General features: G+C 35.4%; 1 protein-coding gene across 4 annotated transcripts in view; it reads left to right on the forward strand.

The window, feature by feature from the left end:
- The window catches only part of LOC117991042 (long-chain-fatty-acid--CoA ligase 5), a 74,639-nt gene that overhangs the window by 46,999 nt on the left and 11,212 nt on the right, over positions 1 to 16,428 (forward strand). For 3 of the 4 annotated variants that reach the window (XM_034978585.2, XM_034978583.2, XM_069504892.1), the window contains exons 3-8: positions 2,309 to 2,463; positions 13,082 to 13,205; positions 14,465 to 14,608; positions 14,742 to 14,867; positions 15,446 to 15,645; positions 16,083 to 16,283. In XM_034978585.2, the coding sequence (XP_034834476.1) occupies positions 2,309 to 2,463; positions 13,082 to 13,205; positions 14,465 to 14,608; positions 14,742 to 14,867; positions 15,446 to 15,645; positions 16,083 to 16,283 (950 nt within the window). Of the gene's footprint in view, positions 1 to 2,308; positions 2,464 to 4,645; positions 5,020 to 13,081; positions 13,206 to 14,464; positions 14,609 to 14,741; positions 14,868 to 15,445; positions 15,646 to 16,082; positions 16,284 to 16,428 lie in introns of those variants that run through there. The other variant, XM_034978587.2, reaches the window with a different exon arrangement.

The following is a 16,428-nucleotide window of genomic DNA, read 5'->3' on the forward strand; positions in this document are numbered from 1 at the left end:
TGAGCACCCCGGTATCCACTTTCTAAACTAGCCGCACTCTCAGTTTATGTTCCAGGAACTAGTCTCTAGACTGCATGAAAGTTGTCTAAGACGTTTCCTTGTCTTGACTCTTCAACATCAGGAAACTTAACATCCAATTGAGCCAGCTTTATGACACGTTATATGTTCATATTAGATGCGCTTGTTCCTTCAACGCGATTTATCTTGTTTTATACTTCCTTGTCTGTAGTTTAATGGTTGCTTTGATTTGTTGAAAATACTGTCTTTCTTATATATTAACTGAGTAATAAAAAAAACTCTATCAACCAACTGAAACGTGCTTGTCAAATTTTTTATTTTATTTGTCTATCCTAATATTTAAAACACAAAAAGTGTTTCTAATGTCCGTTATAGACTTTGAAACCATCCAACCGATGTGAGAAAGAAAGATGGTTTTAGACCACTAAAACAATTACAAATAGGTACATTCTTTTATAGGGTTCCGTACCTCAAAAGGAATAGGATCACTTCGTTGTCGGTCTGTCTGTCTGTCTATCCGTCAGTCGCGTCTGTCAAGAAAACCTAAAGGAATAAATCCAAAAACCGTGAATTTATGGTTGCATCATTAAAAAAAATTAAAATGTGTTCATGAACAAATAATTAGTATTGTCAATTTTTAAAGTAAGATAACTATAGGTACCGAGTGGGGTATCATATGAAAGGGCTTTTACTTATACATTCTAAAACAGATTCTTATTTATTTTTCTGCATAATAGTTTTTGATTTATCTTGCAAAATGTCGCAAAAATACCCGAATACGGAACTCTGGGTGCGCGAGTCTGACTCGCATTGGCCGGTTTTTTAGCGTAATAGCACACGCCGGGTATCCGCTAGTATGCAATAAATGTATTTTATTATCATTCGGTCTTAAAATTCCGTATTAAAATTGACGCGATTCTGTGATTTTATGTTAATTTTATTGTATTTATGATATTCTTTCAGGGTATAGAATAAAAATAATGTTTAAACAATTTTATATTGAGGTCGATGAACTCTATTATCCTTCGTAAACTTTTATTTTCATTAAACAAGTCTAGTAGGTACACGACAGGTCGAGATGGCAAACGGGGTGGGGACGCCCCGCACATCCACAACTCGGTGCGGGATAGCGGGGGTGATGTGCGGGTGTGCGGGACGTCACCCCGCCTCATACCCCGATGGCCGACTCAACCTGTCGCGTACTATAGATTGTAGAAGTGCATGATTATTAGTAATCCAGCGATTGACAAGAGAGGTCGCGATCGTTATCGAAAGTACAAGGTTCGGAGTAAGTCCTATAGTAAAAACCGGCCAAGTGTGAGTCAGGCTCGCGCACCGAGGGTTCCGTAGTACAATCGCATTTTTTCAACATTTCGCACGATAAATCAAAAACTATGATTCATAAAAATAAATAAAAATCTGTTTTAGAATCCACAGGTGAAGCCCTTTCATATGATATAGTTATCTTACTTTTATAATTGAAAATACTAATTATTAGTTCATGACCACAATTTAATTTTTTTTTGTGTGATGTGACCACAAATTCACGGTTTTCAGTTTTTCCCCTAAAGCCAGCTATAAGACCTACCTACCTGCCAAATTTCATGATTCTAGGTCAACGGGAAGTACCCTGTAGGTTTTTTGACAGACCGACAGACAGACATACAGACAGACAGACTGACAGACTGACAGACAGACAGACTGACAACGAAGTGATCCTATAAGAGTTCCGTTTTTCCTTTTGAGGTACGGAACCCTAAAAATGAGAACTATCATTATCGTATCTCCTGATTTGGAGATGCCAAGATGTCAGAGTAATAGTTTGTAAGGTCTGGATTTTAAAGCCGACACAGTAAATATCTTTTTGTTGCTACGCGTCATATTATATACGTATGGAATGTCCAATGTAGCCATACTTATCATGCTCAATGCTCAGTTCGTTAAAAAACTGAATTTTTAAATTGTCTCATAGCAGAGTAGACATCTGAATGCTTTAGTAAAATCATGCAAGAAGAAACAAGATGAGCTAGAAATGGTAAAAGATTTAGGAACAGGTACAGTTCTTGCAACTCACGAAGGCGTGTGAACTTTACTTGTGGTTACGTTGTATACAAGGACATTGCGTAAGTTTGCGTGAAGTCGGACCAATCAGTCGCGAGCAAGCGCTCGCAAACGCACACATTTACTTTACCTTACGTATGAGCCACTCGCCTTCGTGAAATGCAAGAACTATACGTGAAATTTCCTTTATAATCACTTGTTGAATATTTTTTTTTTCTCTTTGTTTCAGTGAGCGAAATAGACCAGTACCTATGGATGGTCGGCGGATCAGCGGGGGCCCTGGCGCTGACGGGCGTTGCAGCTGCCTCGGCCTTCTATCTCAGCACACGGCCCAAACCAGAGAAACCCCTGGTCACACTACACGAACAGAGCTTACTTGAGCCGGTAAGTTTAATAATGCCAATACATCCATTATTACATCCACCTATACTTAGTGCGCTACAGATGGAGATGGCAATCGGGGAGGGAATGCCTTGCACACCCGCAAACCTGGTGCGGGCGAGCGCGAGTGACGTGCGGGGGTGCGGGGCGCCCTCCCCGCCTCATACCCCGATTGCCCTCTCAACCCTTCACGGACTATACATAAGGAAAATATTGCAAAGAAACCTGCATTACTGACTGAAAGTTCTCCATAATATTTTCGAAATTAAGTCTGTCAATCCGCACTTGGCTGGTATGACGGACTACGACCTAAAGTCGACCATTTTGAAAGGAGTAGTGGGCAAGCGATGGGTTGAGAAAACGATGATGATTCATTAATGAGAGTCGGCCTTAAAAATTGTAAGAATAGGAAAATTTTAAAAACACTTCATCAGGCATATTTTACTACTGGTTATATCAAAATTCTTCATGATCAACCCATCGCCGGCTCACTACAGAGCATGGGCCTCCTCTCAGAGTAAGAAGGGTTTTGGCCATAGTCTACCACGCCGGACAAGGCGGCAGACTTCACACACCTTTGAGAACATTATGGAGAACTCTCAGGCATGCAGGTTTCCTCACGTTATCACCCACACTGAAGTAGAACAACGGATCGTAGATAAGTAAGTACTATAATCCAAATTATGTCTGACGAAAAACCAAATCATAACCAAAAACACAATTTTTCGCTAAAAATCTATTTTACCGAAAAACGATTTAGCAAAATATTTAATTTAAAGTGTGGTACTACTAGTTTACTTAATAATAAATATAAACTATAAAGATTGATAGTTTGAGTTATTGCTGCAAAAAAACAGGAAGTAAAAACTCAGTGGCATTTATGACCTTGCACGTGTTGTCAGGTACTTAAAACGTATCTACTTTATTCATATATAGTAAGCTATTGAGTAAGTCTTTCGTAAGTCATAAGTAGATAAAAAAGGTTCACAACCGATAAAGATTTTCTTTGTATGATAGACATGCCTATTCGTGTAAAGGAGTATTGATCGATAAAACAATCATTTTTTAAACTTTAATCGTGTGATAAGCATTATATTACGAAAACTTCGATATATCCAGTTCATCTGTCTCATATAACAACTGGCTGATGTCCGCGACTTCGTTCGCGTGGATGAAGGTTTTTAAAAATCCCGTGGGAACTCTTTGATCCGTTGCTCCGTTGCTACGTGATTGATGGACAAACCAACAAACCAACAAACTAATAAACCAACAAATAACATTTATAATATTAATGTTTGTGTCAATGTCGTTACCTATGCGTTCACGTATCGTTCATGCAATTGAATTGAAACTTTGTACAGTTGATGGTGGCGCTTGTGTAAAGGTTTCGAACATAATACCATTTAGGTAATTAACACTAACAGATTTATTTGGTTAACATAATATATTATATTATGTATAAAAAACCAGTACCATCAACGTATAATGTGGAGAGCGAGTTGCATTGTAACGCTTATTCGCTAATTCTTTTTCATAATAATATTCTTTCGAGTACGGGGCCATATGGTTCTTACGGAGATAATTTTTTTTTAAAATCCTGAAAAATAATCGACTGTTAGGCGATACGAAGTACGCCGGGGCAGCTAGTATTATTAGAAATATAATATAATGGTTTCTCTGAAACTGCTGTGACGATTTGGATGAAGTTTTGAATCTAGAGATTGTTTTAAAATTTAAATAGTATGTATACTTTCCAAGTTTATATGAATGGATATGATGTGTTCCCGCAAAAAGAACTTGAAAGACACCAAGCAAAGTTCGATTGCACCCAGGTAGGTACAATAAAATCATTCTCAAAATAAAATAAAAATGCTTCTGTTGAAGCCACCGCACATTTTAAGGAAATGTTTTTTTAATGAAAAACTTAAATTACCTACTTTTAAAGCCTTGCAAATCTTTAAGCAAAAATTAAAATTGTTCTGAATGTCAACGTAAAGGTCAATGAACGTGTTTCTCTTATAACCTAGAACTATAAAATGTATTAAATACGTATAAAATACTATTTTGCACCTGATGCATCATAATATGTGGTTATGACTGTTCTGTTCCTTATATCTGAGCATCAAAGTTCAAGATGTCCTAAACCAAACTGCCGCTCTTTGAATTGGCAGAGAGCATCTTCGGGCGGTATTTATAACTCATTGTACCAAGAGCTGCCCAACCTGCTACTCTCATGTCAGTATTCAGAAGTCTCTAGCGAAAGTGACGAGATTGACTCAGACCTCAAGTTTTATTAGACCAAATTATTTTTCGAGTTTTCGTAAGTTTTGTGGCATCAGTGACAAAAGTGAGCGTTACGCTTAACAATATATTGGAAGTGATATCAAAAGCAATGACCAATGCTGATTGCGCAATTAATCAGTGATGTGTGAATGAAGTTGATAAAATACAGTGAATAAGTGATAAAGGACAGCTACTATGGCGTGCTGTAACTGTTGTATAGGTGTCGCACCCGTTCGGCCACCTATACTTTTGAGTGATCAATCGGATTCCTTAAAAGTAAGATTATATCCTTCCTTACAAATAGATCATTAGGAAGGATTTTGTTAAGATCATTACCCTTACACTCTTAATGTATATTAGTATAAAAAGTAACATTGTGCGATTCTCAATGCTATAGTAATATAATATATATACCGATGTATCAAAGACAAAAATGTGATGAAACTACGAGTGGGTATACTTTATAGTGTCCATGATGTTGTGTTCATAAATTGGGGTTAAAAAACTGTTAAAAAGAGATAACTGGAAAAAATAGAAGCTGACCACAGTATAATAGTGGGCACCGGTAACAAGTATAAAAAAAGAATTATTGTAATCCGTATCTGAGACGCTGTTAATCGAGTTGTGATTGTTGGCAAAGTTTCTCGTCATTAGATAGAGATCACGACAGACATTTTTGATGATATGAATATGGATTTTGCAATACCAATATGAGTTTTGGTGGCATTTCAAGCTCAATGAGTTTAAAAGTTTGCTATCGTTCACTACTTTTTTTTACTGTGCCCGCCCTCCTCCAAATAAGCGAGAAGCTTGTCTGAGGAGTGGGTACGACAATAGTGCAACGGGTGGATTTTGAACCGCCGACTTTTCGAAATTCAGTCCGCTCCTAACCGTTGAGCTATTGAGGCTCTACTTGTTAATAATTTATACGGCTTGTTTGAAATAAAAGCTAGCAAGCACTGTATGTAGTACTTTACAACTTGATTGCGGAAAATATGTAAGCTTCATTAAAATGTTTCTAGAACTTACCGCTTAGACGCCAACCATGTTGGAGGATTACCAGGGAAACATATCTACTAAAAAATTCAAATTTTCTTTTAGTTCGTTAATAACTAGCTTATGCTCGCGACTTCGTCCGCGTGGACTACACAAATTTCAAACCTCTATTTCACCCCCTTTGTTGTTGAATTTTCAAAAAACCCTTCCTTAGCGGATGCCTACGTCATAATAGCTATCTGCATGCCAAACTTCAGCCCGATGCGTCCAGTAGTTTGAGCTGTGCGTTGATAGATCAGTCAGTCAGTTAGTCAGTTACCTTTTCCTTTTATATATTTAGATATTGTTTATTTCATTAAGCACATTTTGCCTAAGCCTTCCATTATCCTCGACTAAAACTCAAAATCATATGCAAATGGTAATGCATTTAACACATTCAAGTGATTTACGACTCTTGAAAACGTCAAAGGCAAAACCAGAGTTTGTTTGCATTAGGTACCTACTAGTAGAAAATGATTGAACCACAATGTAGCAGAGTGTAGAAAAGTTAGTTAGATTCATCTTGTGCCAAAATTGTTTGTTTCTTTATGACAACTTCGCATGGGCAATTAAATATCTACTAAATTTTATAATTATGTGCCATAACTGTAAAGTAAAGCTTAGCTTTTCAGTAATAAAACTAGATTGTAGCAATTCGTGAGTCAATTTTATCGAGAAAAAGTTTCCAATTCGCTTCATTCGCGATTTGTGACACATCAGCGGATTATTACAGTAACTCGTAACTAAAGTATGCAAAGTACAAACCTACTACTAATATGATTAAATGGGGAAAATGCGTTTGTTTCTTACTCGTGGTTTGTCCTTTAATTACACCATAATGGAGTCACTAATCGACGGGTTTTTCTGTTTGATCTGTCTGTTACAGACCTGAAGACTGTAGATTGACATAGGCTACTTTTAATGCAAGGAAATCAAAAGTGTTCCCATCGACATTAAAAAAATCTAAATCAATCAAAATAATTGTTGTAGCTAAAACTCGCTAAAAGTTTCCAAAATCACATGGCTTGCATGGCAACCGATTTAAAAGTCGACATGTGACATTAGGGAAAGCATTTTTAAAGTTTTGAAATTTTTGGCACACTTTCCAGACGAGTCACGGGATGAAGACAACATACTCTAAATTCTAAAATTTTACACACATTATGGTTCAGCATATTGTACAGATTGCCAATGATTAGCGCTGAGTCACTTTAAATTGGTTAGTAGTTTTTGACTGGAAACGTCTTATAAGTATTTTCATCGATTTTTTTCTTATTGCTGAGTTACCTACTCAATTATACTACGATATAGCCTAATTTATGACTAATAAATAAGATAGCTTAACTTAGTATAGCTAACTGCGCGGGAGACATTATAGTGCACAAGTATGTGCGCGTTACACAGGTGCACTCTCTATTCCCTCAATCTCATAGCCCGATGGGACAGAAATCAAACACGATCGGAGAGAGTACAGGTACAGGACGTTGTCTCCGTAGCACGGGATTGAAACACTACCAAATTCCGAACTCTAGGCTAGTACCTACTGAGAATTTCTTAACAGAAACCCAACACCTGACTTTTTGGCCCTGCCAGGGAATAGAACCCAGTCCGCAGTCGAACATGCCAACCAATAGACCAACGAGGTAGTTGTTTCTAATCCATAGTAATATTATAAATGCGACGAAGTCGCGGGTATAATCTAACACCATACCAGACCATCAATAAGAGTAATTTATTACCTATTTTGAATAAATCATTTGACTTTGACTTTGACTTTGACTTTGACTATGATAATATGATTTAAAAAAAAATTATCTCTACGAAGAAGTAGGTACACGGCATAGCTATCCGGATGTTACTATTGATACATTCTTTGTTGACAAGTGATTGATTTGAAAAGAGAATTGATTAATGGAGTTATTTCTAGATGATTTTTTAATGTTTGGCTCTTCTCTCCTGTACATATTATTACATCATCGTACACATTATATGAAGAAATAATTTATTTGAAAAATGTAAAAATCTGACACTCACTTTTTTTTCTACTCAGTCAGTTTCACTCAGTCAATACAATTCTTGATTCGTATTTCCGTTTTATGCTTAATGCAAAATTTAGAATCGACAGTACAAGTATTTAATGTATATGTCATGGCTATTGTAAGAAATCTCAATGCGTATGTCACTCACATGTCGTGTTTCTGCTGAAAAGCCGTTAGTTTCATCAATATTTTTTATTTTTGCATTAAAGTGTTAAATTACTTTCTCATATTTTCTGTGAACGCACCAAAAAAACAACAACCAATATATTGTGTAGTAGATTTTCGTCTCAGCGCATAATGGTCTTTTCTCAATATGTCCTTTTTCATAATGTCCTTTTCTCGACATACCTATCCTTTTCTCAAGATGTCCTTTAATCACCACGCCTTAGGAGTTCAATACCTTGCAGCATCAGTATTGAGGAATTCGATAATCAAGTCTATACTCGGCATTTACAATATTATTTCGCCATGAACAGTTCCTGAAACTCTGAATGGTTTAGGAGTTATGTACCCTGCATCATTAGGGATAAATCTGAAAAGTAATGGAAAAATCTGTCACATCATTTGTACCTACACAATTATATGAAAGTAAAGAAAAATAAAACTTTTTAAAAATGTTTTTTAACCGACTTCAAAAAAAGGAGGAGGTTCTCAATTCATCAGTTTTTTTTAAATGTATGTTACCGGATTACTCGAAGACGCCTGGACCGATTTTAAAAATTCTTTTTTTGTTCGAAAGGGTATACTTCAAAGTTGGTCTCAATTAAATTTGGTGAAGATCCTCAACGGATATGAGTAAATTGCTCGCGATCAGTGTAATAGCTTAGTAAACAGTAGATTTTTAACCAGGCATAGCATATTTTAGTACCATGGGGCCACTAAAAATTGTGAATTAATTTTTTTTTACAAAAAAAATAAAAACTGACTTCGAAATATTTTTATGAGACTCCACAATGGCACCTCATTGGCACCGACCCCAAAAAGTATTATTATGGAACTATATTAACTCTTGTATACATAATATACTCGGTAATAAATTAAATTATTTTTCAATTTTAGTGTTTGTGTATCGAAGTCGGTTTTTGTAATAATTGTTGTTACTCATCCAGTTTTGCTTTTTAGTCATTTAATTTAGGTGACCGCGTTTTATTTATTGGAATCAATTAATTTACATGTTGAGTATTTTTCGCCTGAGTTTGTAGTTTGTTTGTAAATTGCATGTAAACAAAACGTAAGTAATTTTAACATTATCTCGTGACATATTTGGTATTTTGCCAAAATATATAATCGTTATCATCAAAACAATGTTCATGAGTGACGTTTTATTGTTGTTACTTAACACCTTTAATTTGTTAAACGCTTCTTTTGTCTTACTTATCGTAAAGTATTATTTGGTATTTTCATGGTATTTTAGAATAACATTTGACATTCGTTGTCGTCGTAAATTCAAAGTAGGTACGATAGGTACGTCTACTGCTAAATTATTGATCTCTCGCAAAGGTATCTATGTCGCTTGGGTCCAGCTGCGTCTCCCAGCGACTCGCTTAAAATCTCGGGTTTTTTATTTTACATCATTTGTATTCCTAACAGAACAAATAAAATAGAGTGTATTTTATAGAACACATACACAAAAAAGTTTCGATCGGTATCAATACATTAACCAAGCATTGCTTTACAAGACACCGGAAGAGCTTCATAAGAGCCTTAACCAATAGCGAAAAGTAGCAGAAAATCTAAACCAACCAACACTACTTATATACCTAGGACTAAAAATTCTGAGGAGTAAGGAAATATTTGCATGTTATATTTTTCATATGCCTACATACATTTTCTCTGGTTTGACCTGGTAGGAGGCTTCGGCCGTGGCTAGTTACCACCCTAAAAGCGATTTAGCGTTCCGGTACGATGCCGTAGGTATAGAAACCAAAGGGCTTAATAAAAACTGCCATACCCCTTCCAGGTTTGCCCGCTTCCATCTTAGCTTACATCACCACTTAACACCAGGTGAGATTGGTGATGAGGTCAAGGGTTAACTTGTATTTGAATAAAAAAATAAAAAATATTGAACTACTACTCTACACGCTAAGACAGTTAACATTACGTAAAAGATTTCCCTTCTCTTAAGCTATGCCAGAAAATTTTAAAGCATCTGCTTATCATCGAGAAATGAGAATCATTCATAAACATAATATTATATAAAACATCCTATTACCGACAACTACATCTTGTTTACAAAACGTCATTTTATTTAAATCTTGTTTACATCTCAGAACACTCTAGCTAGGGTGTTAAATGCGGAAATGTGGGACCGGCCAAACCTTCTTATAATGTTGAGAATTTATAAATAACTACCTGTTGCCCGCGACTTCGTCCACGTCCCGCGGGAACTTTTTCTGTGGATTTTCCAAAAATTTTCTTTCATACAAACTTTGCCTGAACAAATACAAACACAACAAAAAATAATTACCTAACCAATATTTGGTGCAGCCGTTCTAAAGTTATGTGCGTACATATATTTCGGCGATTCATTTTTATTTATATAGATTTTGAGTGACAGGGAGGCTGTCATCTCAGTTCCGCCCATGAATGACCTTAAAAAATCTCCGCAGAATGATTAATGAGATAAAAGTTATATATTTTTGTGCTCGGTGTGCGCTCGACTTAAACCTGCTAAAAGACAATACCACGATCATTAATTAATTTAATTAAAGTGCTCATGTCAGGTCTAATTCATAAGGTTTGACGACTTCCCTGCCGCTGTGGTGAGCGCTGTGGTCGTATGAGCAATAGCTCCCGGGTTCGATTCCCGGCAGGGGCCGTCTCGGAATTTATAATTTCTAAAATGGTCACTGATCTAGTCTGGTGGGAGGCTACGGCTGTGGCTAGTTATCGCCCTACCGGCAAAGCTGTGCCGCCAAGCGATTTAGCGTTCCGGTACCATGCCGTGTAGAAACCAATATGGGGTAACAGCGATCACGCATTCATCCGATCCGAATCCGTGAAAATACGGATATAAAAAATCTGCGACAGATGTCATAAGCTCCCATACAAAATAAAAAGGAACGTATTTTCTACTCAGATCGGATGAGTGCGTAACCGCCGTAAGTGTAGGCTGAATAAAACTGCCATAGGTACCCCTTCCAAGTTAGCCCGCTACCACTTTAGAGTACATCATCATTTACCACGGTGAGATCGCAGTCATGGGCTAACTTGTAATCGTAATTTATCGACATTTTACACGATAAACCAATGTCTTAAAATAAATAAAAATCTGTTTTAGAATGTACAGGTAAAGCCCTTTCATATAATACCCCACTTGGTATAGCAATCTTACTTTGAAAGTCGAAAATAGTAATATTTGCTCATGAACACATTTTAATTTTTTTCTTGTGATGTAACCACAAATTCACGGCTTTCAGATTTTCCCCCTAATGTCTGCTATAAGATCTACCTACATGCCAAATTTTATTATTCTGGGCCAACGGAAAGTACCCTGTCGTTTCTTGACAGACAGACAGACGGACGGACGGACGGACAGACAGACAACAAAGTGATCCTATAAGGGTTCCGTTTTTCCTTTTGAGGTACGGAACCCTAAAAACGTGTCCCAAAATATCTCAGACAACGTGTGCGTTATGTCACCACGATTATAAATACTCGGTCACCTAACCTCACGAGTCACAACTGTCGCTACACGTCTCTGTTTAACTTCTGTTTCCTTTTAACCTTGTTTAATTTTAAACGAAACATATGAACATCTTATATTTTCCTGTTTATAAATGGAATGCTTTAATGAGTTCGGATTTCGGGGATTATATGAAAACTACTGTTTAAACATCGTTTTGTGAGATCAAAACTGCTATTGCTATTTTTATGAGTTATTATATTATATTATATTATATTAGTTATTATTAGTTATTATTATATATATTTATTATTATATATATATTAGTTATTATTATTATATTTATGAAGTAGAAAAATCTTCCTATTTTAAAACATTTCAGATCACTCATTCTTTTATAAAATATCAAATTACATTTGAAATCATAGTTAAAAAACAACGATTAATTACAAAAAATATCGAAGTGTCGAGTGTGCACCGAGTAGTTAGTCTGTTAGAAGAAATAGGAAATAATTTGACCGTTAGAGGTTGAATTTTTAAAAATCCTTTCTTAGCGGATGTCTCTAGGTACCGATCAGTAATTTAGCTAAACTCGTAGCTAAATTACTGATCGGTACCTAGGTACAGTATCAAACGTTTCATTTTAAAATAATATGTAACACAAATGTCACATTTTTAACATCTATGATTGACGAAATTTGGTACATATAGATAGCTTACTGGAGATGAACCTTATGAATCCTATGGATGGATGTCCTTCCCTGAGATGCATGCCATTCCTGTACCAAATTTCGTCAAAACGGTTAAACAGATGGGCCGTGAAAAACTAGCCGACAGACAGACACACTTTCGCATTTAAAATACGAAGTGAATAATGGCTATCGGCACGTGTATTAAGTGTTACGTGCTAAAGTCGAAAACAGAATTTGTAGGCCAAATATATCATTGGGTTAACGGAGTTTATTTACATAAGCTTTTAGCGCACGAGTGTCGATGTAAGTGGTCAATGAGACTAGTAAAAGACTAGGCATTATTTATGCTTATGAAAGGAATGTACAGACCTATTACAGACGAATAAATCTATTCAGCGGGAATGGGTACGAAGCAGTAGCGTTAAAAAGATTACTAGAGATTGTTTATTAGGTTCCCTACCACTGAAAGGATTCAGGGCAATGAACTCTCATGACAAATCAAATTAAAGCGGAAGATGTAGTATGCGTAATAAATTTAGATTAATATGCTAGATAGGTACGGCTTAAAAATGTCGTTGATAAGATAATACTGTAGATAACACTTATAGTTGTTATGACGACTAAGGAAAATGGCTGTATCTCACGTGATTAAAATGATAATATAAACTTTCTTTTTAATGAAATCTAAAGACATAACTACCTACTTGCAATGTAGGTATGTCTTAAATAAGTAATAACTAGTATTTTAAGGCTATTAATAACATCGATAGATACATTAAAATACTAAGTAAAAAATGAATGATTTTTTAATTTGTGGGCTTATAATAATAAGCCTTATTATAAGCCCACAAATTTTCACCCCAGAAGTCACAGTTAACATTTCCTAACAATAAAAATATCTTGATTGATGGCTTTGAAGCCTTTATTTACTTAAATTATTGTTCCAGGGACCTGAAATGGTTCGCGTGTCAAAGTTCTACAAGGAAGCAAAAAACGGGAAATACCTACGATATCTACACGACGACACACGCACACTTTATGAAACTTTTCGTAGAGGTGTCAAAGAATCAAGTAAGTTTAACTATTGATGTATAGATGACAGAACCCGTAGTATAAGATTTTACGTCTCATCAAACGTTGCTAGAATTCGAGAATCGAAATACAATAACATCAAAGTAAAATGGACCTAAAGCGCCTTGAATTGAAGTCAAAAATTCAATGCCACTGATTTTAATTTCGCAACGTTTCTGCTTGGAGCGCTGGCTGTAGATGTGTAGACAAACTTGAGTGAAGCGCGGAAGTGTATCGACTCTCGAATTCTAGTAACGTTTGGTGAGACGTCTAATCTTATACTACGGTTACAGATCACTAACAAAATGGCATTACTCAAGTGGCCAGGTTTGCACACATTTAAACTTTCATGTTAACTGTCATGTCAAAAGTACGGTTCACCTTTAAAATACTACAAATACTAAAATCGAACTTTCGTATGAAATTTGACACAATTTAACTCCTCACGCCCCATTTTAACTTTTTAAAATGGGGCGTGAGGAGTTAAATTTTACGCGTTATATGTTTCTTATTACGAAATGTAGAAAAATGAATCAACTTCAGTTTATTACTTGATCATAAGACTTCTTGTCATCGACAATAAGTTTAAAAAGATTCGAAAAGTTTTTTTTAAATAAGAGCAAAAATAATATTTTTTCTAAAATAAAACTTTAAACAGCAATAAGTCTAAAAGTTTGACTAATTTGTAATAAGGACATTGCTTTTATTTTTCGGGCTGCTTTTGAAGCACACTATAAATCCTATAGATACTCAAATCGCTGATTTAAAAAGTTAAAATTCTGTAGTATGTCTTATAGTAAACGTCAGTTTAAATGAAGATATTCACACAATTATATGCATGGGAGTGCATCAAGGCATAACTCTAGGGCCCACCCCATTCCGGTTTGCGTTTCCACTCATTAGCGATAAATGCGATAATCTACACATCACAGAATAATGTTAACATTATTCAAAACCGGGTTTACGACACGGGGTTTACAGTTAACGTAATTTGTGCTAACAGAGTAGTCGGGACAGTTGATCTCAAGTTTTATTTTTTTAATACTAGTAAAATACCAACATTGATGATTGAAAAAAGAATATCTAGGCGGTGCAACAAAATATCAATTGTAATTTGTGGAATATTCCTCGATTAACATCTTAGTTATTCCGTGATAACATCAATATTTTCTTTTTCTTCCTTTTCAACTCTTAAATGTCAACAATTAAGTATCAAAATAAATTAAAAAAAAACCACGAGTAATTATGTTACTTTGCAGATAATGGCAACTGTCTTGGTTGGCGTGAGGGACCAAATAAGCCGTATGTATGGCAGACATACAATGAAACCCTGCTGCGAGCGAAAAACTTTGGTTCAGGTCTTATATGCCAAGGCCTCACCCCGGGCCAAAGCACCTTTGTTGGTAAATGACTTGACAATCATTATTTCCGCGAGTACTTTTAAAATATAGCTCTCAATTAACTTATTATATCTTTTGAAATCTTGAAAATAAATTGAGACCCGAAATCGTAAATTCAATGCTTTGTAATTTCCAGGTATATATGCTCAAAATTGTCCAGAATGGATCATGACAGAACAAGCTGCCTACTGCTACTCGATGGTTATAGTACCCTTGTATGATACCTTAGGAGCCAATGCATGTGCCTTCATTATTAATCAAAGTAAGTCCATTTTTGTTATAGAAATATTTGTTCTACAATGATAAATTAGGGTTTTGTACCTTACTTATTAATTAGCTGTTGGCTATGGATCATATTGTATGAGATCATCTACTTTTACGCACTGAGTTGCTGATTTTTCAAGATGATGATTGATGACAATTACTAAAACTTAAACTAATTACTTAAACTTTAATAGCAATGAGGGTTCCAATAACATTTGCTATGTAGCATTTACTTATTAAGTAAATGAAAAAGTATTCACTAAATCACAATAAACAGCTTAAAACAAATATCGAAAAATAAATTTTGATATAAATTATGGTAAGGATACCATTTTACCAATAATTACATAAAGTTTTAACAGCTTTGGTGTAGGAAATCTGTCTGAAATAAACACATATTGAATGCATGTTTAAGTTTTTTTCGGTAAATCTTTAAGATAATAAATTAAACATTTTAACGCTACGATGATGATAATACTGTTTTTAGATTTACTGCGTTGCCATGACTTTAAAAAAGTCATAGTAAATTTACTTTTGAAACGATTTGTGCTAACTAAACTCTATTACATATTCCAGCGGAAATGACAGTGGTTGTATGTGAAGATGAAAGAAAAGCAAACCTTCTGCTCGACCAGTCCCCACGGTGCTTGCGCAAGCTCGTCACGATAAAGGAAGTTTCGCCGTCAACGCACCAAAGGGCAAAAAGTCGTGGTGTGGAAATTGTTAAATTCAGCGATGTCGAGATACTGGGAGCGCAGAAAGATCATCCTTGCATTGTAAGTGGATTTCACAGCAAGACTCATAACGTTAGCAATGTTAGGTTAATTGCTAAGATTACGTCAGTATCTAAGTATTTTAAGTCCTAAGCATATAAATTTAACAATGTTGTTAATATTAATGCTTTTAGTTTTAATATTAATGTGGCTAAAAATATATGACTATTCACACTTTACAAAAATGATGTTGCATTACTAAATACGTAATTCACTTAACGAATACTCGAGATTAAAAATCTTTACTATTTAAACAAACTAAAGTAATCATTTTTTATTTTCCCATTTCGATTCCGAAAATCTTATATATTTATATATTTATTTCATTATAACATTAAATATTGATAATATCCTTAAATTTAACAGTAAACAAGGTATTTAGGAAGGTAGTGAAGGGAGTAGAGAAAATGATGTTAATAATGAAGTGTTAAAAATTTCAGCCACCAAAACCAGACAATCTCTGCACAATCTGCTACACATCAGGCACGACAGGAATGCCCAAGGGTGTGATGTTGACGCATGAAAATGTGGTGGCTTCTATGTGCAGCGTAATCATGCAGCTTGGGGAACATCGGCCAATGAAACACGACGTAATGATATCCTTCCTACCTCTCGCACATATGCTTGAGCGGTGTTGTGAGGTTAGTAATTTTCAAATAGGTAAAAGTTATACAGCTTGAGAAATTTACAACTGATGGTGTAATACCGTAAAGCATATCTTTGGAAGTAAAAGTTACTATCCGAGTACATAAATTAAGCCTCAAGGCACGTGCATACCTACCTCAC

Source organism: Maniola hyperantus, chromosome 19, assembly GCF_902806685.2.
Source record: "Maniola hyperantus chromosome 19, iAphHyp1.2, whole genome shotgun sequence".
NCBI classification, from domain to species: domain Eukaryota; kingdom Metazoa; phylum Arthropoda; class Insecta; order Lepidoptera; family Nymphalidae; genus Maniola; species Maniola hyperantus.